Source organism: Mixophyes fleayi, chromosome 7 (assembly GCF_038048845.1).
Source record: "Mixophyes fleayi isolate aMixFle1 chromosome 7, aMixFle1.hap1, whole genome shotgun sequence".
In the NCBI taxonomy this organism is placed as follows: Eukaryota; Metazoa; Chordata; class Amphibia; order Anura; family Limnodynastidae; genus Mixophyes; species Mixophyes fleayi.
Window position 1 is genome coordinate 7,541,506 of NC_134408.1, and position 26,244 is coordinate 7,567,749.

Sequence of the window (26,244 nt, forward strand, 5' to 3'; positions counted from 1 at the left end):
CCAGAAGCTCCGAGCACAGCCATTAGATTTTGTATTACTTTTAGGTACACTTGGGAGTGTTTGCATTTAGTTGTGTTGCTTTTCAAAGCTGCAGAACCAACATCTAGTTCTAGCTGTTACAGAGATCTGTGTGGAAGGACGACCTCAGACCCCATCGCAGAGCAGACGTCACCGCTCCACAATCTGAATCGGTGATTAACGCGTTTCACCGTCACATAGGGAAAACATACTCAAGAGGCAGGAGATATACAAAAACCACTTTATATAAAATAAAAAAAAAAAAAAAAAAAAGGAACAAATATAACCAGAGCAGAATTGTAGAGACCGCAATAACCAGCGGTGAGAAGAGGCGGGGTGGGAGGAGAGAAACGTGATATGTGCCTGTAGCGTGCAAATGTCATGTCAGAACCATTCTCTCCGCCACCCCCAAATGTAGCTGCACAGCGTAGCTCATCAAAGCCTTCCCCCAGTAAAACAGCCAGAGGCCTTCAATACAACAAACTATCCCTCCAAGGGGATAAACATGCCGATTTGTATAGTAAATCACCATCTTCTTGTAATGACAACCAGTGAGATCAGAAGATACTCAGTGCAACTGTTCCCAGCGACATGAGCTATTTCAGGAACAACCACCCTTACCCTGAGAAAAAGGCTAGAGAAGAATCATCAGCCCAGTACCGGGCATACAGAGATAATTAACCAACGCCCTAAAGCCCAGGAGCTGACAGTTCATCTTATTCCCCACAAACCTCCCACAGGGTATGAATTCGATAAGTCTAAGCCCCTGCTCTCGTCCTGCAGAGCGTCACCCACCCAAACCATTTAAAAACGAGCCCATGGAGTCGGAACCCACCGTCCCTTCTCCCTGGAGTGGGCTGCGACCTTCCCTGCAAGCAGGGCGACATGCCAGAAGGGCCGCAGCGGGCGGAGAGGACCACGGGGCGACTCCATGGGTTATAACAAAGCCCACAACGGGCTGCGGAGAGGTTTTCATTGTATTACACCTGTCTATACCCTTTAATTAACATACAAGGGGTGTCCACACCCCAATTCTCAGGCTGAGATAGTAGGAAGTTCCTTTTTCCCCCTCAATTAACCACTTCAATACCAGAAACGGCTGCAGCCCTCTGCTGCCCCAACACTGGCATTTCAACAGTTAATACTTGGGGAGTTCAGTGCAACCTCCGCCCAATACCCAGGTGCGGCACCCGGGCAGGTAGAGGAGGTAGATACAGTAGAATAGCCCCCCTGCCTGAGGCAGCAGCGCTATGCTGGGAGTCCTTACGTCCGCCGCTAGCTCTCCCGGCTGAGCACCTGGTCCTCCGCGCACTGAAAGGGTTTCCCGTCAGGTTCGGAGGGCGGATCTTGGAGCAGCCGCTGGAAACCCTCGTTGGTTAGGAGACGGCAGGAGCGCAGGTCAACGTGTCGCAAGCGGGGGCATCGCTTGAAGAAAGCCAGCGATTGGTCCGTCAGGCGGTGACACCCTAAGCGGAGATCGAGAGCATTAATCAAACATGAGCGGTATCTACGGAGGGAAGGGCTCTAAGAAGGGGAAAATGAGGCACAGTGGAAGAAGTAAATAAGGGCAACAAAACAAAATCCTATGCCAGGGCATGTCAGTAGAGACACTAGGTACCTGTGAGGTTGAGGTGAATGAGGCTGTCCCTCAGCGGAGAGGTGGCTGCGGTAAGTATGTGGATGCCATGGTCGCTCAGCTGGGCGCAGTGACTCAGGTCCAGTCGGTGGAGACGAGGAGTGTGGCGAAGCAGCAGGCGGAGGGCGGAGTCCCCAAGTTCCAAACCACACAGGCGGAGCTCCGACAGGCAGGGCAGCCGGCCCCTGGGGTCTGAGGCAACTACCAGGAGAAAGACACAGATGAAGGAGTGTTTTACACATCGTTCTCAGCAAACAATCTACAATGACTGAACAGGTACAGGTCAACTATAACGGAGCATCAAAATAAAATACATCAGTTATCCTCACATTCTACTGGTAACATTACCTTCCCACTCCATTACAGGCAACCAAAGCTCCTCCCACATCTTATAAGGACACAGTGTTCTGATTGGATCTTATATAGGTGAAAAAGCTGCGAGATCACTGGCCCTGCCCTTCTGTATGAATCAACCAATCTACACAGTGCATTTCTGCAAAGCAAGTCTGCCCAGCTGTCAGTCACTGTCTGGTTGATTCAATGGAATTAATTTAGGAGAATCTATAATGAAAAAGGATTTGTGAGTGCTCATAGACAGTAGACTTAGCAATAGTGCTCAATGTCAAGCAGCAGCTGCAAGGGCAAATAAACCATTGACATGCATAAAAAGGGGTATAGATGCAAGGGAAGACAGTGTAATTTTGCCACTGTATAAATCGTTGGTAAGACCTCATCTTGAACATGCAGTACAGTTCTGGGCACCACTCTATAAAAAAGATAATTTGGAACTAGAAAAGGTTCAAGGAGACAAAATTGATAAAGGGTATGGAGTCATTAAGTTATGAGGAAAAGTTAGCCAGTTTAGGCATGTTTACTTTAGGAGAGAGGCGTCTAGGAGGGGATATGATTACTATGTACAAATATATTAAGGGTCAATACAGAGGGCTTTCATGGGAACTTTTTACCCCAAGGACTATACACAGGACACGTGGTCACCCCCTAAGGTTAGAGGAGAGGAAATATCACAACCAGCAAAGGAAGGGGTTCTTTACAGTAAGGGCAGTCAAGATATGGAATTCACTGCCAGCGAGGGTTCAATAGATATGTTTAAGAAAGAGTTAGACAAATTTTTAGGGGAAAAGTGTATCCAGGGATACGACCATTAATTAAAATAAAGGATAGTAGTGGAAATAGGGTAAAAATAGAACTGCAATATTGAGTCTGGGGGGATTTTCACAATTGAAACAGATTGGCGGTTGGTTACTCTGGATCAATTTCAAATATAAGTGCAGGATCGCAGGAGATCCAAAATAGGTTGAACTTGATGGACTGGTGTCTTTTTTCACCCTCATCAACTATGTTACTATGACTACAGAAGCTTCACCCTCCTAACAGAGAGACAGAGCGTGGAAATTATTATGTATAAACACTCCAGTTACGTCATGTATATTATCCAGCTTAATATCACGCATTTATATACACTATATGGACAAAAGTATTCGGACGCTTGACTATTACACCAACAGGGGCAGTAATGACATTGTATCCAAATACATATACTTTAATATGAAGTTGCTCCCCTTTTGAAGCAATAGAAAGCTTCCATTCTTCTTTGAAGGCTTTAAACAAGATTTGGGAATTTGTGCCCATTCATTATGAGGTCAGGCACTGATGTTGGATGATAAGACCTGGCTCGCAATCTCTGTTCCAGTTCATCCCTAAGGTGTTCGATAGGGCTGAGGTCAGAGCTCTGTGCTGGCCAGTCAAGTTCTTCCACACTGTTCTCATCAAACCATGTCCTTGTAGTCCTTTTTTTGTGCACAGTCATGTTGAAATAGAAAAGGGCCTTCCCCAAATTGTTGCCACAAAGTTGGAAGCATAGCATTGTCCAAAATGACTTGGTATGCTGAAGCATTAAGATTGCCCTTCACTGGAGATAAGGGGCCTAGCCCAAACCCTGAAAAAACAGCCCCATACCATTATCCCTTTTCCACCAAACGTCACAATTGGCATAATGCAGTCAGGCAGGTAATGTTCTCCCGACATCAGCCAAAACCAGAATTGCCCATCTGACTGCCAAACAGAGAAGCGTGATTCATCACTCCACAGAATGTCTCCACTGCTCCACAGTCCATTGTCGGTGTGCTCTACCCCACTCCATCCAACGCCTGGCATTGGTCTTGGTGATGTGAGGCTGCATGCAGCTGCTCAGCCATGGAAACCCATTCCATTAAGCTCCCGCTGGACAGTTTTTGTGCTTACATTAATGCCAGTGGAAGTTCGGAACTCTTCAGCTATGGAATCAGCAGAGCGTTGGCGACTTTTACACAACATGCGCCTTAGCAGTCTGATTTTACATGGTCTTCCGCTTCGTGGCTCAGTAATAACATCACTAACAGTTGACCGTGGAGTATTCACCAGGGATGAAATTTCACGAACCGTCTTATTGTAAAGGTGACATCCTATCACAGTACTATGCTTCAAGTCGGTGAACTCTTCAGAACGACCCATTTTGTATCACAAATGTTTGCAAATGGAGACTGGAGGGCTGGGTGCTTGATTTTATACACCTCTGGCAACGGGTCTGATTGAAACACCTCAATTCAATAATTAACAGATGTGGCCAAATAATATATACACTATATGAACAAAAGTAACTTCAAATACTGGCTTTTATGCATTAATAAAACCGTTACCACCAGTGCTGCGGAGTACAGATATGTTTGTTTAAATGGCTCTATCCTGATGAACATAGATTATGGGGTATATTTACTACAGTGCAGGTTCGAGAAAGTGAAGATGTTGCCTATAGCAACCAATCAGATTCTAGCTGTCATTTATTTAGTACATTCTACAAAATGACAGCTAGAATCTGATTGGTTGCTATAGGCAACATCTCCACTTTCTCAAACCTGCAGTTTAGTAAATATACCCCTATGTCTTCATAGAGTACCCTGCATTCGGCCAGAAGGTGAGTGAATACAGCTGTATTAGCAATGAGCCCCCTGCAGGCCGCAATAAGGTAGTACACCCTTATGCCCACATTACCATGTGAAACCAGCTGGAGAGCGTAGCTAACTCCCACCTTCATATTCTCACCTGTTTTGCAGTCGGAGGACGGGGGAGACAGCAGCTCTCGGAGGTGTGAGGTCTTCATCCCCTGCACGGAGCCCAGGTCCAGCAGAGACATGCAGGGGAAGGAGGTGGTGCAGAGGGAGGACACTGCGCCCCAGGTACAGCCGGCCACTAGGAGCTCCTTCAGTCCTGAGGAAAGATTAAGGAACATTAACAATGCTGACTCCGTACCCCAACCTCACGCGGGTACATGCCGCTTCCTGCCCCCTCCCCCACTCACCCTGCAGGCGGTGGATCAGCCAGGTCAACTGTTTCTCAGATATGTTGGTCCAACTTAGGTCTAACCTGACCGGCTGCCGCCGGACTATTCCGCTCAGCATAGGAGGGGTGATTGATTTCCTTCGGCTTAAGTCAATGGACGTCCACAGCTGGCGATCACAGCACCTGACACAAGAACAGCAGAACGTTATTAGGAGGTTTAAATCCAACGTATTCGTCTATTGTACCTGGCTAGGAGACGCTTCCAGGCTAAAGAGGACAGGTCATGATAAGCCGCGGCTAATCAATCACAGGCCGTCCTCTTATGCCTGGAAGGCCTCATTCATTTCAGCCAATCACTCTCACATACATGGATGGTTAAACATCTTCTCCTTATAAAATCACTGTGTTATACAAACAAATGCGTAGTTCCATTTCCAGACTCATAACATATCAGTGGGCTTCATGGTCAGATGTGTCTATCAACTGACCTGACGGCAATTACAATTCATCCATCGCATTCCCTCAGTTATTGTAGGCTCAGTATACAGGGCAGCGTGCGACAAGACGGCACAGAATAGAATACAGTATCACAGTACAGTATACAGGGCAGCATACACAAAACAGTCACAACATTAAAACCACCTGCCAAATATTGGGTAGTTCCCACTCGTGCCACCAAACACCAAAGCAGACCTCTTGAGGCATGGACTACACAAGACATCTGAAGGTGTCCTCTTGTATCTGGCACCAGAAGATCCTGTAAGTTGCGAGGTGGGGCCTCCATCGCTCGGACTTCTTTTTCCAGCACATCCCTCGATCAGATTGAGATCTGGGGAATTTGGAGGCCAAGTCAACACCTCAAACTCTTTGTCATGTTCCTCAAACCATTCCTGAACAATGTTTGCAGGGTGACGGGGCGAAAAATCACTGCCATCAGGGAATACCATTACCAGGAAGGGGTGTACTTGGTCTGCAACGATGTTTAGGTAGGTGGTACGTATCAAAGTAACATCCACATGAAAGTTTCCCAGCAGAACATTGGCCAGAGCATCACACTGCCTCCGCCAGGTCGCCTTTTTCCCCATAGTGCATCCTGGTGTCATCTTGTCCCCGCACTCGGATGTCCACATGGTATAATCAAAAACGTGGTTCATCAGAGCAGGCCACCTTCTTCCATTGCTCCATGGTCCAGTTCTGGCGCACACGTGCCCATTGTAGGTGCTTTCGGTGGAGGACAGGGGTCAGCATGGGCACTGTTCTGTGGCTACGCAGCAAGCTGCAATGCGCTGTGTGTCCTGACACCTTTCTATCATAGCCAGCATTAACTTTTTCAGCAATTTGTGCTACGGTAACTCTTCTGTGGGATTGGACCAGACAGGCTAGCCGTCAATGAGCCTTGGGTGCCCATGACCCTGTTGTCCTTCCTTGGCCCATTTTTGGTAGGTACTAACCACTAGCGGGAACACCCCACAAGACCTGCCGTTTTGGAGATGCTCTGACCCAGTTGTCTAGCCATCCCTACACTTGCCCATTTTCGCCAACACATCAACTCTAAGAACTGAATGTTCACTTGCTGCCTAATTAATATATCCCATCCCATGACAGGTGCCATTGTAACGAGATAATCAATGTTATTCCCTTCACTTGTCAGTGAAGTTTTCATGTTGTGGCTGATTGGTGTATGGTACAGTATACAGTGTGCGGCATATGGTATCACACTTCAACATAAAGTGCAGTATATGGGAGAGACAGGGGGGGAAGGGAGAGGCCAGAGTGGTAGCAAACCACAGGAGAGAACAGGATGGAAGAAATGTAAAGAAGACAGAGGATAGAGATGAGGGAAAGCGAGCAGACACCATAGAACATATAAAGCCATCAGCAAGCAGTCTGTGAGGAAGTACCTCATATCTCTGTGTCGTGAATATTAGTGAGGGACGCACAGTGTCAAAGTGACAGATGGAGAAGAGAGTGAAGCATGATGGGTACATGAGGGTGGAGGGCGTTGGGAGCTGGAGAAGTGTAAATAGGAAGGTTGGAGAGAGCAGTCATGTGACACAGGTAGAAAGATGACCAATATTACAGTGAGAGAAGAAACACTTCCAGCGCCATTATCCTGCTCTTACCACCGGTTCCAGGTCCGGCACACCCGCATACAGACACACAGCTCCTTATGTCCCAAGTGTCTGAAAACCGACAGCCAGACTCCCCTCTGCATTACATGGTCCGTCCCACTGTCCAAGGGCAGGGAGTCTGGTTCAGGGCTGTGGGGAGGGGGTCGTACCACATGTCTCTCCAGTTGGAGGGGAGGTGGCTTGGGCGGGGAGGGCACCAGCGGCCTTTTTAAAATGTTACTCCTGGCCTGCGCTGCGTTCCTGCCACAGGCTCCTTTCCTAGCTCCCACCCCTCCACCCCTCCTGTTCTCCTTCTCTCTGCTGTTCCCTCGGGGAGGTTTCTGTTTGCCGTTCCTGGTGCCGTTTTGTCCGTCTGCCACCGAGCCCTCCTCTTCCTCCTCCTCCGAGCTGGTGCTGAAGCTGATCCGTGATTCCCGGCCCTCCCCCCCATCACCAGTGTCACTGCTGCCCTGCGAGGCCTTAGAGTCTGAATCGGAGTCGGAGTCAGAGCTAGAGCTGGAAGTGCTGCTGCGTGCGCGCTCCAACATCTGACACATCTGCTTGAACCGCTCAATCTTCTCTCGCTGGTGGGAACGGTCGGATATGGGGACTGGGTCGGGTGGTGTCTGCGGTTCCTGCCAGGGGGGAAAGACAATACAAAATAAGCACATGTCTACTTGCTGAATACAGGACATAAATGCTCCCACCAGGGGACTAAGCGCCTTCACGCAGGACGAGAGCATGCAGCGAGTGTTGGCAGGTCCCCGTTTATCACTCACCTTCTTTATGTTCTTATCTTTCTCTGCTTTCATCTGCAAAGAGAGAATATATCCAATCAGAAGAGAAGCGGTAATATATTGTTACAGTTACATCTCAGACATGAACACATGCCCGGACGGAGGAGACCCCTAAATATCACCAGAGTACAAATGGTGGGCTTACTATGTGTTGTATTATCTTGTGGTCTTGCTCCTCCTAGCATTCACTACGTGTATAATTCCCTGCAGCGATCCCTACTGCAGCCAGCATTCACTATGTGTATAATTTCCTACAGCGATCCCTACTGCAGCCAGCATTCACTATGTGTATACATCCCTTCAGTGATCCCTACTGCAGTCAGCACTCACTGTGTATACTTCCCTAGTGATCCCTACTGCAGCCAGCATTCACTATGTGTATACATCCCTTCAGTGATCCCTACTGCAGCCAGCACTCACTGTGTGTATACTTCCCTAGTGATCCCTACTGCAGTCAGCACTCACTGTGTATACTTCCCTAGTGATCCCTACTACAGTCAGCACTTACTGTGTATACTTCCCTAGTGATCCCTACTGCAGTCAGCACTCACAGTGTATACTTCCCTAGTAATACCTACTGCAGTCAGCACTCACAGTGTATACCTCCCTAGTAATCCCTACTGCAGTCAGCACTCACTATGTGTATACTTCCCTAGTGATCCCTACTGCAGCCAGCACTCACTATGTGTATACTTCTCTACAGTGATCCCTACTGCAGCCAGCACTCACTATGTGTATACTTCCCTACAGTGGTCCCTATTCTCAGTGTTGCTAAATCAGCGTTCTTCAAGTGGTTAAATACAAATCCGAAATGTTGACCCCGGAAGGAATCACCTGTGTGACGTAATCACACATATGACAGAGCACATGTTACAGGGATTACAGTACTCTCATCAGTGACTGTTACTCTATGAAACAGTTAAAAGAGATTGAAATAAACTGTCCACTCAAAATAATTGCAAAGAATTTCTGGAGACTATATCTTGAAATAAATCAATTAGTTGATATAGAGAAAACTATAAAATATAGTTACAGTAATAATACACGTAGGTGAGGGAGTTGTGGTATTTCGCTGGCCGTAGGATTCGGCTCATCCTTCACCCACAGGACCCCAGAATTATCAGGCAGCAACTGGTGTTAGCGATGGGATACACACGATTACCTTTTTCTTCACCCCCAATTCCTGCACTGGTTCCTTCTCCTTCTTCCTCTTATGTCCCTGATTCTCCTCTGACGTTTTCTTCCTGCCCGGTGGATCGTCCGTCAGTTTCCACCGTAAACCATCTTCTCCATTGTCCAAGCGTCGTTTCCCTGACCCATCTAGGGAATCCTAGGAGAACGTCCAAAGTAACCCATTACTCTATGAGATACATCAGAACAACCATGATTCATTATAACTAGCCTATAGCATGAGCGTATCGGTGCATGACCCTAATTATTAGGCAAAGTCCACTACAAGATAAATTGCAATCTGATCATTCAATTCAACACATGTGAAACATTTTTATCTAATAGTGATGAGACTGAAGCTAACAGAAAAGATTTTATTATAATCAAACAATCAACGTTCCACATTAACTGAACCTGTGAGTTTGCACGGCGAGGACAGGAGGTCCGTTCTTCCCATAGAGCTCAATTAACTGTTCATCTCTGCAGCTTCTCTGCATTTTAGCCTCACTATAAAACAGTTCTCTACCACCCCCCTCTGGCCTCCCTGCACATTGCAGCCCAACAAGAGGGAATTACCGTACCTTACACGTCCGACCTTCACGTTTACACCTCGGGCACTCCCAGCAATTGGAAATCTCAATGTTAATAACAGCGTCGGCCTTGCCCATCTGAAGAGACACAGGGTGTGGTGAGAGAGGTAATGACAGGGAGAAGAGAAGATGTGACCAGAGAAAGTGGAAGATAAGAGACAAGAAACCAGGGAGATGCAGATTAACCATACAGCCATAATACATATACTGATTGAGGTGGGGAAAAACCCAACAAGTTCAATCACTACAGACAGAAGCACCATTGTCTCTCTGCGTAGTTTCAAGGTCTCAGTCCAATGTTCTAAGGGTAATATATAGTCATACATAGACGCAGACATATCTATACACACCGAGATTCTACACAGACTTTATATACACTAGTCACATACGCACAGACATATATCTACTTATACAGATATGAACATACTTAAAAGTGGACTGTCCACCAATACATTTTTACAATAATAAATTTATACAGACTAAATATTTTGCTTTAAAAGCCTAATGGTCACTAGTCCACTTTAATAATAGTGTAGAAAGTACAAATTTACTATAAACCAACCACATTACTTTGGGTCATTCTCTATGTTACATATGTCAAGGAGTAGTAGACAAACAAATGAAAACAGACGAGTAAATGAGGGACACCAAGCATATTGGAAGCACAGGGCTTCATCAAGTGGCAGAAAACAAGCTAGCATGCTCAGGTTCATGAATAGAGATGTAGGACTGCCCTGGTTACCTATAATTATGGCCTGTATGGCTGCAAGAGGAGACCTCCAGGGCTTTGAGAGGGGAGTGATTAGTGGAGCAGGTTTGGCAGGAGCCTCAGTGACCAGGACGACTCTACTTCCTAATGTTTCATGAGTAACGGTGCCTAAAGTGTTATCAGCAGGGAGCTCTGAGGGTAAAACATTCGGAGAGGGCAACAGCGGGTATAAGTGCACACTCCAGGATTGTGAGATTTGTGAATTCACTCCCAAATACTTGCAAGACAATGCGAGAAGTCACAGATCAGATGATGACTGCAAATTTGTTCCAATCCTGCAAGCAGTCCATTTAACCAAGAAATGGTCAAAATGAGGACTACACACAGTGGGGTGTCATAGACTGGTTACAAAATCGCTCATCACCTCTAGAAGCACACGTCACCAGGTTCCCGAAAAACTAAAGAGTGCATTTGTGGCTCCAACCTACACAACAAGACAACTCGGTGCTTATTTGCAACAGTGAGCGGATCTGGTGAATCCATAAGGGCACATACAGGTTATATTAGCCCAACACCCTATTAAGTGACTTCATAAAAGGCGTTTCCATTTATTTCCTCCACTTATGTATATTTTATTTCCTAGGAGATCCCAATCGCCGACTAACAGAACATTGCAGTCCCTTCCTCTTGCCGTTTTCCAGATACGAATTGGATTTTTTTCTGCAGCAAACAAACAGCTACAACATGTAAACTCTCCGAACTTGTCACACGGTTAGATTGGGGCTGGACAGACACCAATGGAGTCCTGAAAGTTACCTCTTAACTTTGGGTCAATAGCTGAATTTCTCAATGGTACATAACTTCCCTGGCTTCATAAAAGCTCCATCTGACCTCTAGCTCCTAAATTCAACATCTCCCTCCCCCAACCCTTGTTTAAAATCCTGCTAAAATAAAAACCGCATAATTTACGTGAGTTTAGAAAGGTATAGGCTCTTTTGGGTTGGAAAAACACTTCACACATTCCCAATGTTTCGTTTTACTGATGAGAGGATAACACTAACTACAAACGTTACTATGGTATCATTAATAGAAAACCGTAATAATTGCACCTGCCATGCCAGGGTATAGAATGAGGAGGCTGAGGGGGATTGGGTCATACCTTGATGCAGCCGGGGTGCACAATCTCATTACAAATGGTACATTCCATGAGAGAGAGATTAAACTTCTGGTCCTCATTCTGAGCAGTGTCCTCCTTCCCAGCGTCGCCACAGAGGAGACACACGGCTGTATGCGGGAGCACCGGCTGTGGAGAGGAGACCTCATTAGATTCCAACCAAGTACAAACACCCTTCTGTTATTATCTGTATTCAGTTTCCTGTTATTCCTTTTACATCATTTTTCTCTGCACTGCTGAACACATCCAAAACTTCCCTCTAATGACGTAACATTCCAAACTATTCTCCGATCCCCTACACATCTTTTTCCCACCCTTACGAGCCCTCTTACACTACCGCCCTTGCGGTGAGTGGTCTCCATCTTACCGCCGTACACTGCCTCTTCAGACAGGACTGCTTCATACGCCCGGGACCTCCAAACTTCTTCATGTCCTTGCAGAAGTGACACTCTCCGCACTCACTGCGCACACAGGCTTCACACCTCCGGCAGCGGGTCCTCCGGCGCCGCGCAGCCCCCAGGCCCTTTCCCGACATCTCCCACTGGGCCGAGCAATGCCTCAGCTGTGCCCACTCCTGGTCAATCAAAACAGAGGCGTTAGACCAAAAGTGCAACTTTACCTGGACACAATGCATGGTGAGTGTAGTATGTTGGCGCCATATAAAGGTTAAGCAATAATAATGCGTGACAATGAGCTGCATGCCTTGCATTATATTACTGCAGTAAGACAAGACATTGACAGCACTGTTCATGCAATTAACAGGTGGTAACCGTACATCTCCCAGAACCCCCATTATTTCCATTAAGCAGATCATGCTCCCCCCACATCTGCCCCACGGGGACTGACCTGCTCTGCGTTGTTGATCGGGCCTGACGGGGGCTCTGTGTTACCATGGTCAGAACTGGGTTATCCTGTGCTGTAATAATTCCTGAGAGCCCCAGGATGGTGACACTCTCCCCTTATCCTCCCCCAGGGAGGGTGTGTACCCCTTTAGAGGAGGGGGGCACCAACTATGGACAGTATTGGGGCTCCAGCTATATGGGGAGGGGCAGGTATGGTCAGTAGGTGGGCTGCAGCTCTATGGGGAGGGGGCCCCTGGTATGGTCAGTAGGTGGGCTCCAGCTATATGGGGAGGGGGCAGTAGGTGGGCTCCAGCTAAATGAAGCGTGGGGGCCACAGCTATGGACAGTAAGAGGCTCCCAGATAGGTACAGTATGTAGGTCCTAGCTATATGTGGTCGGGTCCCCAGGAATGGACAGTAGGTGGGCAGTATGTGGGTCCCAGCTATATGGAGAGGGGGCCCCAGATAGGTACAGTATGTGGGTCCCAGCTATATGAAGAGGGGGGGCCCAGATATGGACAGTATGTGAGTCCCAGCTATATGGAGAGGGGGCCCCAGATATGGACAGTATGTGGGTCCCAGCTATATGGGGAGGGGCCCCAGATAAGGACAGTATGGGGCTGCAGCTATATGGAGGGGGGCCCCAGATAAGGACAGTATGGGGCTGCAGCTATATGGGGAGGGGCCCCAGATAAGGACAGTATGGGGCTGCAGCTATATGGAGGGGGGCCCCAGATAAGGACAGTATGGGGCTGCAGCTATATGGGGAGGGGGTGCTGGGTATCCTCGCCCTGGGTACAAGCTGTGATCTGTATTTTAGGGGGGAGCACCCCTTGTATTCCAGGCAGCAGGGCGCTCTGCCTCCTCCTCGCTTCCTCTATGGCTCCCCCACCTGCTCCCTCATTTCCCTCCACACTCCTCCGGCCGCCTGTGGTGTGAGCCCGGGATCTGGGGGTGCCTGGTGTCCTGCGGCCTCCTCTCTTTCACACACGGCATGTAGCGAGTCTGTGGCTGGCCCCTGAGCTCCAAAACCGGGCCCCAAACCAGCAGCCCCCCTTCCTTTGACTCTCTTCCTCTCACATTCACACTCACACACATAACAATACCACACTCAACATGGCCGACCTATGGGAAAGGCGAGAGCGGCCGCCCCCCGGCGCGCACAGGACGCCGGGAGTTGTGGTCCCAGGCCGGGCTCGCGCTGGGCCTCCTGGCAGGCGAGGCGGAAGCGCGCGGGACTACAAGAGACATGGCGGCATTGGCTGCTGGCCGCGCGGGACGCCGGGAAGTGTAGTCTCTGGGCGGGCTGCGGTGGAGGAAGAGGAAGTCACTGGGTTCCTGGGTCGCGTGGCCTGCCGGGAAATGTAGTTTTTCTTCGGCAGCGGTCAGTTAGGACAGTTCACAGGGTGAATAGATGGAGGAGACGTGTTGTTACTGCTGTGGGGGCAGTTTTAGAGGCCTATTGGCCCTAACTGTCAGGGACAGAGCCAGGATTCCAACATTGGTCAGTCTGACTCATTTTCCCATTGAGATAATGCACTGTTTCTGCTTTTCACACTTATTTTGTAACTTCAATACTATTGGTTACAGCATTCACTATCTGGGATTATTAGTTTTTTGCTTTTTTACATCAATTCATAAATTGCAATTGGAAAATGAGGGAAATATCTCCCACACTATACCAGGATGAGGGGGCTGTAGGGCTATAAGTATATAAAGCCGCAGATAATTACTATTACTACAAGTATATACTGTGTATAGCAGAACCTATTGTATAGCACCATGGTGTTTAGATGGGGCCCAATGTGTCATTGTGCCATTGCTCTGGAAACCCCAATAGAATATATTGGATATCTGAAAATCAGGGGACCCCAGAATCAGACTAAAGGGGACTAAAGTTGGGGCACCATGCAAGCCCAGCACCTATATGACCCCATACCACCAGGCTTAGTGACATCTACCATGCATGGCTAATCTGGAGTTACGTTGATCGAGAGAGGCAGCGCCTAAAAACGGTGCCCCCATCCCCTAGAGGAGCTCTTTTTACATTTAATAATATATTATATAATAACCTCACAGTAGTGGGGTAATTGTCTGGATATAATGACATTTATTTTCCCATTTGAATTTGGCTTAACTGGATGCATTATATTTTCCTATGCTTTGCATATATATATATATATATATATATCAATATTATTTCTGTTGTTTTGTCACTTATCTATTTCTATATACTTGGCTACTCTGTTAAGCAACTTATTCTGTAATCTTGTGCACTTGGACATAAATTATATAGCACCGACATACTCTGTAGTGCCTTAAAACAAAACTGTAATAACAGACAGGCAAAGAGGTAAGAGGGCACTGCTCACAAGCTTACAACCTATAGGCGTTTAAGTATTCCATGTGCATATTTAAAGCCTATTAAACAGGCCATTAAAAGCGAATAGACCTGTATACGCACACACTTCCTTCAGTTTGCTTGGCATTAGTTTTGACATCTGGGGGTAAATGTATCAAGCTGAGAGTTTTCCGGCGAGTTTGAAAAACCAATCAGATTCTAGTTATCATTTATTTAGTACATTCTACAAAATGATAGCTAGAATCTGATTGGTTGCTATAGGCAACATCTCCACTTTTCAAACCCGCCGGAAAAATCTCAGCTTGATACATCTACCTCCTGGAGTATTCTTAGAGTTAATAATTGGTAAGGTCTGTTTTCGTTATATGGGCACGCTCGTTAAATACACTGTACATTGAGACAGGGAGAGATGTTAATGAGCGCACGTCTAACGGTCTGTTAAAAGTGAGGGCAAAGTACAAGGTTCTGTCTATGCGTTTAACAAACATTGTTTTTCAATGCCCTTGTCTATGAGCTCTAGTGCAACTTTCAGAAGTAGTGTAGAAATATGTGTCCTGCTTTCTGCATCCAACAAAATGGTGGTGGTGTGACTATGCAAAGGGAGAGGGGTTACTGTTTGTATATAACCATATCGTCAGCTACATGCACTGCATGGCATACTAATGTAGTTTCTAACAGCTATCAGTGATTTATTTATTTTTATTCATTTGCTTTTGTTGGTGCTCTATAGAAATGCCTATTTTCAGGTCACTACCTTAGTCAGTTTGTTTAAAATATGAAGAGAAATAAAATGTTAAATGTAAAAACTAGCCAATAAAAAAAAGGTATAGCAGATGGAAAAAAACAAATAGGAGAGATGTAGGGGGAGAAGGTATCCTATGATGGGGGCAGGGAGAGGTGATAGAGATGTAGGGGGAGAAGGTGTCCTATGATGAGGGCAGGGAGAGGTGATAGGAGAGATGTAGGGGAGAAGGTGTCCTATGATGAGGGCAGGGAGAGGTGATAGAGATGTAGGGGGAGAAGGTGTCCTATGATGAGGGCAGGGAGAGGTGATAGGAGAGATGTAGGGGAGAAGGTATCCTATGATGAGGGCAGGGAAAGGGTGATAGAGATGTAGGGGGAGAAGGTGTCCTATGATGAGGTGATAGGAGAGATGTAGGGGAGAAGGTGTCCTATGATGAGGTGATAGGAGAGATGTAGGGGAGAAGGTGTCCTATGATGAGGGCAGAGAGAGGTGATAGGAGAGATGTAGGTGAGAAGGTGTCCTATGATGAGGGCAGGGAAAGGGTGATAGAGATGTAGGGGGAGAAGGTGTCCTATGATGAGGGCAGGGAGAGGTGATAGGAGAGATGTAGGGGAGAAGGTATCCTATGATGAGGGCAGGGAAAGGGTGATAGAGATGTAGGGGGAGAAGGTGTCCTATGATGAGGTGATAGGAGAGATGTAGGGGAGAAGGTGTCCTATGATGAGGTGATAGGAGAGATGTAGGGGAGAAGGTGTCCTATGATGAGGGCAGAGAGAGGTGATAGGAGAGATGTAGGTGAGAAGGTGTCCTATGATGAGGGCAGGGAAAGGGTGATAGAGATGTAGGGGGAGAAGGTGTCCTATGATGAGAGCAGGGAGAGGTGATAGGAGAAATGTAGGGGAGAAGGTGTCCTATGATGAGGGCAGGGAGAGGTGATAGGAGAGATGTAGGGGAGAAGGTGTCCTATGATGAGGGCAGGGAGAGGTGGTAGAGATGTAGGGTAGAAGGTGTCCTATGATGAGGGCAGGGAGAGGTGATAGGAGAGATGTAGGTGAGAAGGTGTCCTATGATGAGGGCAGGGAGAGGTGGTAGAGATGTAGGGTAGAAGGTATCCTATGATGAGGGCAGGGAGAGGTGATAGGAGAGATGTAGGGGGAGGTGTCCTTTGATGAGGTGATAGGAGAGATGTAGCAATGTAAACCCCAATATTATCTAACAACTTGTCTTCAGTTGTCTGACTCACTCTCTTCTTGACCCTCTCCAGTCTGGCTTCCGTCTCTTTCTCTCAACTGAAACTGCCCTCACTAAAGTAACAAACTTTTTACTCTCGGCTAAGTCTAAAGGTCACTTTCTCCCTCCTCGTATCCCTCGACCTCTCTGCTGCTTTTGACACCTTAAATATTTCTCATCTTCTCAGGACCCTTCACTTCCTAGGTCTTCACGAAACAACTCTCTCCTGGTTTTCCTCCTATCTCACTGGCCGTTCCTTTAGTGTCTCTAATTCCGACTCTTCCTCCCCCCCTCTACCTCTTTCTATTGGAAGTCCCACAAAGCCTCTGCTTTTCGTTCTCTACACCACCTCTTTCTGCAAACTTATTCCATGATTTGGCCTCCTCTGACCTCCGCCTCAATTCAACTCCGATTACCTCCTCCCATGCTCGCTTCTAAGACTTAAGCCATGCTCTACCAAATCTACCCCACCTCACTCTTCTCTCCCCCAACCTACAATTCTTCAAGTGCTCACTCAAAACTCACTTCTTCAAGCTCGCCTGGGCTGACATATTTTTATTCAGTATATAGAGCCACCAGCATGGTGATACTTCTCTATAGCCCTGGTGCCACAATGGTCAATAGACACTTCCTCCTGATGCCAACCTCATTATCCAATTATCAGGGTTTATAAGTGTTATGTGGAAGGGGGGTGGTGTTCACTTTACAGCAGAAGACTGTGGAATAGCAGGACCCTTCATTTATGAAGGATTCTGCTGTATACACTGATTTATGAGACATTACCTGTCAGTGTACACAGGGGGGTGCCTGGGAAACTGGGCTGACAGGACAGGTTTTCTGGGAAACTACAGTGACCTCCTTCTGCTGCAGTGAACAGTTCCATCTTGGCGTAGACTACGGCGAACTGTAAACATGTGAATACTGGACTTTCATGTGAAATATCACACTTGGGTTTCTATATAACTGGGAACGAATACAACCACTTTATGAAAATTGTTTTTCATACTATATACTATATCTGGGGGGAGGGGGGTAAGCAAAAAGGACCAGATGTGGGGGGTGGGGCAATTCCTTTCAGTCCATTCACAGTCCAAGGCTCAGGGGTCCACCAGATATCATAACAGCTATCAGCAAAGTGTGAGAGATGTCTCATGGATTCTACTAGTATGATATCCGCATTTGTGGCCAGATCCAATCCTATGATAACATCCTGTCTCTGAGGGCTCTTTCTACCCCTACTGTTATTATTTTTTTTTTACTAGTGATCTCCATCTTGTAATGTAATGTGTAAGTGTGGTCTAGTCACAACGGAGGCAGCCATTTGTAGGGTGAACCAGTATTCAAGAGAACGTAGTAGATCAATGCACTCTCAGCCTCATGCCTCCGTGATGTCATTAGTTCCAAGTGTATTGATAAGCAGAATATTTGCTTATCCATAATGATTGAGATCAGGGGCCTTAAGTTTCAGTATTGGTTGTAATTATGATTTAAGATTTCAGAATACAAATGGGGTGAACTAAACCACTGACGGGAGGTGAAAATGTTTTATTCCCCTATAAAAAAAAGGTGAAATTTTAGTCCAAATAGATTATAATCATGCCAGGTCATGTTGTACTGTATTATTTTGCAATTATTTCCTGTTTCTTGGCAATGCAAATCTCTGAAAACCTCCTTGTGTTACAAGTCAACATGAGTTAGAGCTGCTACAAAGACCAAAATGCTCCAAAATAGTAAAAAAATAATAAGTAGTGAAATTATCTTGGATTTATCTTCCAGAATAGGAACAGCATAGTTGAAAATTGTCTGTAATACCCTGTTAGAGTAAAGATGTCACGTTTCTAGACAGAAAAACTACACAGTACCACTTCTCTTGCAGAGTATATTGTATGCAATTGCTGGCTTTTTCCACTTTATTCTGTAATAATAGAAGTGTACAGTACTGCTTCTCTCATATAGTATGTAATCAAGTGTTTTCCTCTTATTCTGCAATAATGGATGCATGCACAGTACTACTTCTCCTATCTAGTGTGCAATCCTAAGTATTTGTCTCCTAGTCTGCAATAATGGATGAGTGCACAGTAACACTTCTACAGTAAGCTATGGGCACAGTACCACTCCCATGTGGGATGGATTACACAACACTGCTGATACTCAGGAATACTGTTACTGTGTTACTCAGACTGGATTCCCAAATTCAGTAGGATTGTTCACCACACCAAGTACAAATAAAGTTATTGGCCATAGAGTTTGAGAAAACGAGGACGCGCTATCCCAAAGCCCTCTCGGTGGTATGAGCCCGCCTCAGCTCCCTCCTTATTCCTTCCATAGTGTCCCATAGCAGCAGTTTCGTCACAGGACTATTACCCCAGTAATATAAATAAGCGTGTCTTACCCGTTCGTGTTTAGGTGTTATTTCCATTTCAGAAAAGTCCCAATCTGATTTCCAGGTAGATTATTTAATTTTCAGAATTTCGTGTGGAAAGTGCCGGGACAGAACATCAGAGCAAGTAAACGTATTTCTGTGTGTACCCGTCGGCAGATTCGACACCAACGTTTACGCGGATTTATTAATGAGCGGAGGTCCCGGCGGCGCCGTAGACTGCGACCGAGCGACGATAAAGGAGGGCGGAGGACCGGGGAATAATCCAGCCAGGAGGGGAGCAGCTCGGAGAGGAAGGGCTGAGCCGGCGCGAAAGTGCGGCCGCGGAGCGCAGGCGGCTTTACTGGGAGACAGAGAGGGATCCGGGAGAAGAGACTGCGAGAGACAGCCGGGAGCGGAGAGACAACCAGGTGAGAGAGCGGCCGGAGAGAGATACTCCCTGGGATACAGGAGGGAGAGAGACAACCCCGAGGCCGGGAGACACCCCGGGGGGAGAGACAGTCAGAGTGCTAACAAGAGACAGTCAGAGACATCTCCCTCAGAGACTGGGGGAAGAGACAGAGCCTGTACTAACAAGGGACAGTCAGAGACATCTCCCTCAGAGACTGGGGGAGAGACAGTCAGTGTGCTAACAAGAGACAGTCAGAGACCTCTCTCATAGAGACTGGAGGAGAGGCAGTCATTCCTCTAACAAGGGACAGTCAGAGACATCTCCCTGAGAGGAAGAGACAGCCTGTACTAACAAGGGACAGTCAGAGACCTCTCCCTCAGAGACTGGGAGGAGGAGGAAGAGACAGAGCCTGTACTAACAAGGGACAGCCAGAGACATCTCTTTCAGAGACTGGGGGGAAGAGACAGAGCCTGTACTAACAAGGGACAGTCAGAGACATCTACCTCAGAGACTGGGGGGGGAAGAGACCTCTCCCTCAGAGACTGGGGGGGGAAGAGACAGAGCCTGTACTAAGAAGGGACAGTCAGAGAACTCTCCCTCAGAGACTGGGGGGGGAAGAGACAGAGCCTGTACTAACAAGGGACAGTCGGAGACATCTCTTTCAGAGACTAACAAGAGACAGCCAATGTCACCTCGTGCAGAGACAGACAGGGGACACGTCTCTCTAGTCTAGAGACCATTAAATAATCCACTACAGGGGAAGAAACTGCTGTTTATAGACATCTAGGGACACCCATGAGACTCCTCATACAGAGATAGCCAGCGACCACACACCTGGTGGAGAGATACCATACATTTGCTGGTAAGAGAGACCCAGGACTCTTACAGAGGTTGGAGACAGACCCCCAGCCTCAGGCCCTGAGTCCCATATCTCAGAACCTGAGACCTTTGTAAATGTGGAGAGTGCTGGCCGGGGAAGGATAATTAGACAATGTCGGCCTATAAGCATAATGGGCAACTTGTCATGTAACAGACTGAGGGTGAAACATCAAGAAATATTTTAGGTTAAGATGGACCCTGTGCTGTAAGGTTATTATTAAAACAAGGTTTCTAAATTATAATTTGGAAACCAAAACATATGTGCTTGTAATAATACTATTTTTAAAAGACCCCAGATATATTTTTAGAAAGCAGTAACTTAAAGTACATAATTATTTAATACTGAAGCATGGATGGGGAAGGAGATTCACAGACCTGAATAGGAACCCTTATTTAAAAGGAATTGTTTTGTGAACCTATATTGTATTTTTTTCCCTGCTAATGTTAATGAGATTTTCTGCTAGAAATGCTTCATTCATAATATAGGGCAGAGCTGGTTTCATATTTGAAAGGTTCTTGTACATAAATTAATAAAGCCCTGAGTAATTAAGATTTTCACTTAATGCTATAGTAATGGAACCAATATGGAAAAATTAAAACGCCTCCAAGATTTATCTGCACAATAGAAATTTTTCTTAACTGTAAGATTTTATAAGTATATACTAAAAAATAGTGGTTATTACTACAGTGTATCGAAGTCATCATTTTGCCTCTACCAGTTATATATAATCGATAGTCCCTGTAAAACATGGTGTACAGAACAAAGGTGTTATAACCCATAACTAATCTGATGTTTGCTTTAATTCCCTAAACCAGTGCTGTCCTAGTGTTAGGATGAAGAGGGCTGTGTTGCTGTTTTAGCTATTTGCTGGTGGATTAAATACTGTTCAAAAAATTGTCATCCATTAGTAGCTTTCAATGAAGCCGAGGGTCAAAAATAAAAAATCCTGGTCCATAGACCACTAGGTGGGCAGTTCTGTAGAATACCAGGAGTAAGGACAGACACTAGATGGATGCAGGGGGGTTATATCACTTTTAATTTGTGCACCCTATGCAGTCAGTAACCCTGGGAATGATTTGCGGGACCTGCTCGTAGTGTCTGACAATGAGTGAGCGTTAAAGAAGGGATGAGTGGTATCCTAGAGAAAGTGCCCGGTATCCCTATACAATTATGTTGTCAGTGTCCGTACTCAGAGATCACCGCAACTGACTGACAGTACGGTGATTTTGAGTGTAGAGAATGATGAACACCCCGTGTCCTGTTTACAGGTCAGATGTCCTCAGATGGAGCCCGAGGGCGAGAGTGACAGAGCGGCCGGATTCCAGTGGAGGAGTTACAAGCTGCTGCTAGACCCCGATCTCCACATCGCGGCACAGAAGGTCTACCGCTACGATGGCGTGCACTTCAACATCACCGTAAGACTGAGAGGGTGGATAAAGAGGGTAATCCTGTGGATTGATAACTTTAGAGGATCCCTAAAATTAAAATGTTCATACATGAACCACGGACGTTATCTTGACATTCCTCTGCAGCTCTGTGTTTTAAGTAAGGTATTGCCTTCCCACAAAATGACAGACCGTGCCCTAATAGGATGGGATGCAGGTCAAAAATCTGAGACTGTAGTCAGTTGAGCTTGAGTGACATCATTGGCCACATCCTTAAATCAACCAATCATTACGGTGTACTTGTGCAGTGCAAGCCTGTGAGTCACTGCCAGCCTGCGGGGTGAGAGACAGCATGATGTAAATTGTTATTTTTAGTGAGATAGGCAGCTGAACTCTGCTGATGCAGGATGTGCAATTGCTTGTGTGTATGTAAATATATATATTCCTTTTTTTACTGCCTTATAGGATGGACCATTTCTCCCAGTGGGAGATGTGCGGGACCCTCGGCAGCAACGTATATGGAGTAAACCAAGAGAAATTTCCCTCGTTGTTCCCAAATTCAAGGTACAAGCGCAATGTTTCTGTATGGTTCGGTGGGATTCGTTGGCCAGGTCTATTGCTAAACACTCACTCTCTGATCTTCCTGCTCTCCCCAGTTTGATGAATTCTACGTTGGACAGCTCCCCCAGAAAGAAGTCACCTTTGCCCATCTGAATGACAACGTTCGGGAGCTCTTCCTGACTGATATGTGCCGCAAATTTGGGGATGTGGAAGAAGTGGAGATCTTGCTGCATCCAAAAACCCGCAAACATCTTGGCCTGGCCAAGGTCTTGTTCTCCAGCTCGAAGGCAGCGAGGGAAACGGTCACTCACCTCCATAACACTTCAGTGATGGGCAACATCATTCACGCAGAACTTGACCTCCGAGGTAAAGGAAGAGTGTGGGTGGGATCCGGTGATCGGTAAACTGGGTTAGTGGGATAGGCAGGGCGAAAAGTGTAGTACAAGTTTTTATGCGGAACAAGCTGAAATCCATGACCCAAGCTCACCAGGAGAAGGAGACCGTGAGCTGGCAGAGTTAGTTGATGAATGTATAGGCTTGAGAGTTGTTTGAGCAGTTGTGTATAAACATGAAGCGAGAGTTTCCTATGGATCCTAACCAGGGAGTATTGTCATTGTACAGGCCAGCAGCGACAGAAATATTACGATCTGATCGTCAGCGGCTCGTACAACCCTCAGACAGTTCCAACGACCGGGAGGTGGGCACAGGAGAGACTGCTTCCCGAGCCGGTGAGAAATGATCGTCCTGTAGAATCTGTCGCCTTATTAGTCAGACACCTGTCTTCATTCACCTCTTATGTGTCTCTAGGTGGACTCTCGTCGCCGACTGTCCAGTGATTCGTCCTTCGTCCCCGGTAATGGCACTCCGTCGTCTCAGAACACAGGCTCCACATACAGCCAGTACACCCCGTCACTTTCCTCCTCACAAGGCACCCCATACACTCCTAGATCTGGTACACCCTTCTCTCAGGACTCGGCCTATTCCAGCAGGTATGAGCATGACTTCTTGTCCTGATAGTACCTGGCCTTTGTGTGTGATAAGTGTTCGTTATCCCATCCCAGCTGTGTTTGTTTGGATACAAGCGATATAATAATGTTGTTCCCAGATTTTTTTGGTCCAATTAATGGTTCCTCAATAGATGAATGACCCCGTATTGTGAGAAAGTGGAATGTTCCACAAGTTCTTCTGCTCAGATGCTCCTTTGTTGGATCATCTCATAGGAGTGTAGCAGGGGTAGTTGTGTATGTTGCTCTTCTGATAAGTCTCTCTGCTTCACAGACAGGGGACACCCAGCCATTCCAGTTCCCAGGATTCCTCAGGATATAAGTCACGGCGCCATGACAACAGTTCTGGAGACTCGTACTCGAGACGCTCTGGACACCACTATTCTCCAGCTTCATCTTCCACATCAACCTCTTCCACACATGACAGTAGCCACAGACGTTACCACAGGCACCAACACCGCTCCTCTCCTCAGTCCTCCTACCGCTCTCGCCACCGGAAACCGCCTCCACCCCCAGAGGAGCCACCCTTACACCGTTTTCCTGGGACTCCTCCGCTGCCAACACCTCCACCACTTCCACCTGACGACCCTCAGACGGACCGGGATTACAGACTGCCCCATCCTCCCCTTCCTCCGTCACCACCCTCCTCCTCTATACTACTTCCTCCCCCTCCACCATCTGAGGGCTGGGAGCCACCCCCTCCACCGCCCCCGCTGCCAGCCTGCTCACCACCCCCGTCCCCAGCCCGTTCATGTTCTCCTCTGCCAGATGGTATTTCGGAGAGCCTACCCTTCACTCAGCACAGCAGTAGTCTGGACTCTCGCATCGAGGCTCTTCTGAAGGAACAGCGCTCCAAGTTCTCTTTCCTCCCATCTGACACGGAGGAAGAAGACGAGGGGACTGCGGATGGTACTGGGCAGGAGACCGCGGTCCATGAAGGCGTTCCACCACCTGTGCATGGTCCCTACACACCTCCCCCACCTGCCAGCTTCGAAGACGTGTCGGCCGAGGCCATCCTGAGGTTCGGTGATATTGGCAGAACGGCAAATGGACAAGAACGGGTAAGATAACAGTCCTTTTATTCTAGATCATTTTAATTCGTGCAAGATGCCGGCCTTTTCTCCTATGAAATATAGAGGGTAATAAAATGTTTAGGCACTTTACATAGACTCTGACCATTAGGCCCTGTAATGACTTCATTGAATTAAAAAAAATCCTTACCACTTCATAGCATCTAGGCTTTAACAACAGTGTTACACGTTGAGGGTTGTTGGAGCTTTTGCCCGCTTCAGAATGCCATGATGGTACATTGCCTTGTGTAACCTGAAGGAGCCGCCTGGGTGCCTTATAATGGTGTTGTACAACTGAGCAGAGGTACATCCAGCCTGCTTTAGGCTGTGAGCCCTGTGAAGAGGGAGCAGCGCTCAGTGCCAGGGAGGAGAATATTTGTTTGGTAACTGCTCACAGCAAATTAAATACTTCTGTCATTGAGTGATGCTCCCTCTCTCAATGTCCCATGGCCAACAGCTGTCAAATCCAGAACCCCGTGTAGATGTATAACCCCAGTAACGGAATGGGTTAATCATAGATTAGGCGAGTTACACAGGACTACACAGTCCTGATATTACTTCTCATCAAACCCTTCCTTTCACTGCTATTGTGATGCAAATAGTCTCATATGGTCTATTTAAAATCACTATTTCTTGTCCAACATCTCTGGTCAATCGTTAATATCCTATCTTGTTAAACTGTGAATTGACCGAAGCTCAGGCGCTGAGGGACGGTAAGAGACGGTCTGGCTGCACAGTGATTCAACTATCTTACACAACGAATCCCCAACCATCACACATGTGCAACTAACAGTCTTATATATTTGAGTATTCGCTGAGCTATACATTTATTTCTCATGTTATACGTCCGTTATTACCATATGCTAACATTGTAAATTGGAGGTAGACAGGCGAGCCTCATGTCCCCAACAGCAGGTTGTCTTCCTCTGCTTTGATTGTACAACTAATTTTATTTTGGTGGAAGGAGACCCCTAAACATAAACTACAGTTAGCTCTCTATAAAAGCGTTTACTGACACTCCACAAGTTTCCTGCCAGTGAGAGGGGTGACGGGCGGCACTGTCCCTCGTGAGCCTGATAGATGTAACGCCCAGTCCTAATGCCAAGTAGTGTTGGCTCCTATCATGTGTTTTAGGAACCTGACCTCAGATACGGTATTTGAGCTCAAGCTGTAATTTATGAGGGTTTTGATTTATGAAGAGTATATTAGGTTCATGTGTCTGCTATGACTTGTACATAATGTAGTATTAGATGATATCACATTATGATGTTTAGTCTATATGCAGCTAGGCCTTCGTCTAGAGATATCTGTGTTTTATCATGGATGTGAAATAACCTGATTATTTTACTGTTTCACGGAAGTGCGGCCCCGGCAGGTTCCGGTCACACCGCCGCCGGCCGCTCTCTTGCACTGACTGCTCGCTCTGGGACCGCACATACTAACGAGTGCCCATCACTGGCACAGTGCCCGCAGATGGCTCTGTACAGGAACAGAGACTCCCGCACTTAACAGAGAACTGAACCTTTTTGTTTTGTTATTTGTAAGCGATAAATCCGCTTTGTATTTATAGTGTGTTTACCAGTGTGTGTTTTATGAGATGTTATCTGAGAACAGCACTGTAAATAAATGTCCCATAAGGGAGGTGATTACAAGCATGCCACGGGGTGTCCCTATCTGTGTCTTACGGGTCACGTCATTGACTATTGGGGTCTGGCTGTAGAAATGTAAACACAACAAAGCAGATGGTTAGGTTGTAGCCTGCAAGCTGCTGTATATATGTGTAATGATATCTCCCATACTTGTTCCTGTCTTGTGCGATCTTGTTGAAAGTTCCCCACATGTATGTAGAATTAT

The 26,244-nt window shown here is 46.8% G+C and overlaps 2 protein-coding genes across 5 annotated transcripts in view; one reads left to right on the forward strand and one right to left on the reverse strand.

Annotated features, from left to right (window-relative positions):
* Positions 1–245: 245 nt before the first annotated feature.
* FBXL19 (F-box and leucine rich repeat protein 19) lies at positions 246–13,613 on the reverse strand. 3 transcript variants are annotated; one of them, XM_075178875.1, is made up of 11 exons: positions 13,508–13,613; positions 11,909–12,115; positions 11,527–11,670; positions 9,650–9,736; positions 9,061–9,228; positions 7,881–7,913; positions 7,114–7,736; positions 5,010–5,173; positions 4,754–4,918; positions 1,637–1,855; positions 246–1,484 (listed from the first exon to the last, which is right to left on the reverse strand). In XM_075178875.1, exons 2-11 carry the CDS (start codon positions 12,074–12,076, stop codon positions 1,294–1,296), a joined length of 1,962 nt encoding a protein of 653 aa, XP_075034976.1. In that variant the 5' UTR covers positions 12,077–12,115; positions 13,508–13,613; the 3' UTR covers positions 246–1,293. The 3 variants fall into 3 exon arrangements, with proteins under 3 accessions (XP_075034976.1, XP_075034974.1, XP_075034975.1); XM_075178873.1 differs by lacking the exon at positions 13,508–13,613 and adding an exon at positions 13,275–13,501; XM_075178874.1 differs by lacking the exon at positions 13,508–13,613 and adding an exon at positions 12,388–12,822.
* Positions 13,614–13,772: 159 nt separating this feature from the next.
* The window catches only part of SETD1A (SET domain containing 1A, histone lysine methyltransferase), a 29,819-nt gene continuing 17,347 nt past the window's right edge, over positions 13,773–26,244 (forward strand). Inside the window, exons 1-7 of one of the 2 annotated variants that reach the window (XM_075178870.1) lie at positions 13,773–13,886; positions 21,639–21,785; positions 22,221–22,319; positions 22,412–22,682; positions 22,938–23,044; positions 23,124–23,305; positions 23,595–24,381. In XM_075178870.1, coding sequence (XP_075034971.1) covers positions 13,797–13,886; positions 21,639–21,785; positions 22,221–22,319; positions 22,412–22,682; positions 22,938–23,044; positions 23,124–23,305; positions 23,595–24,381 — 1,683 coding nt within the window. In that variant the 5' untranslated portion in view covers positions 13,773–13,796. Of the gene's footprint in view, positions 13,887–19,342; positions 19,510–21,638; positions 21,786–22,220; positions 22,320–22,411; positions 22,683–22,937; positions 23,045–23,123; positions 23,306–23,594; positions 24,382–26,244 lie in introns of those variants that run through there. The other variant, XM_075178872.1, reaches the window with a different exon arrangement.

Bases quoted from the DNA above. Each gene is read 5' to 3' on its own strand.
- FBXL19 (XM_075178873.1), bottom strand. The intron at 5,174-7,113 runs GTAAGAGCAGGA...TTCTTGTGTCAG, and splicing joins TGCCGGACCTGGAACCGGTG to GTGCTGTGATCGCCAGCTGT. The intron at 1,856-4,753 runs GTGAGAATATGA...TTCTCCTGGTAG, and splicing joins GTCCTCCGACTGCAAAACAG to TTGCCTCAGACCCCAGGGGC.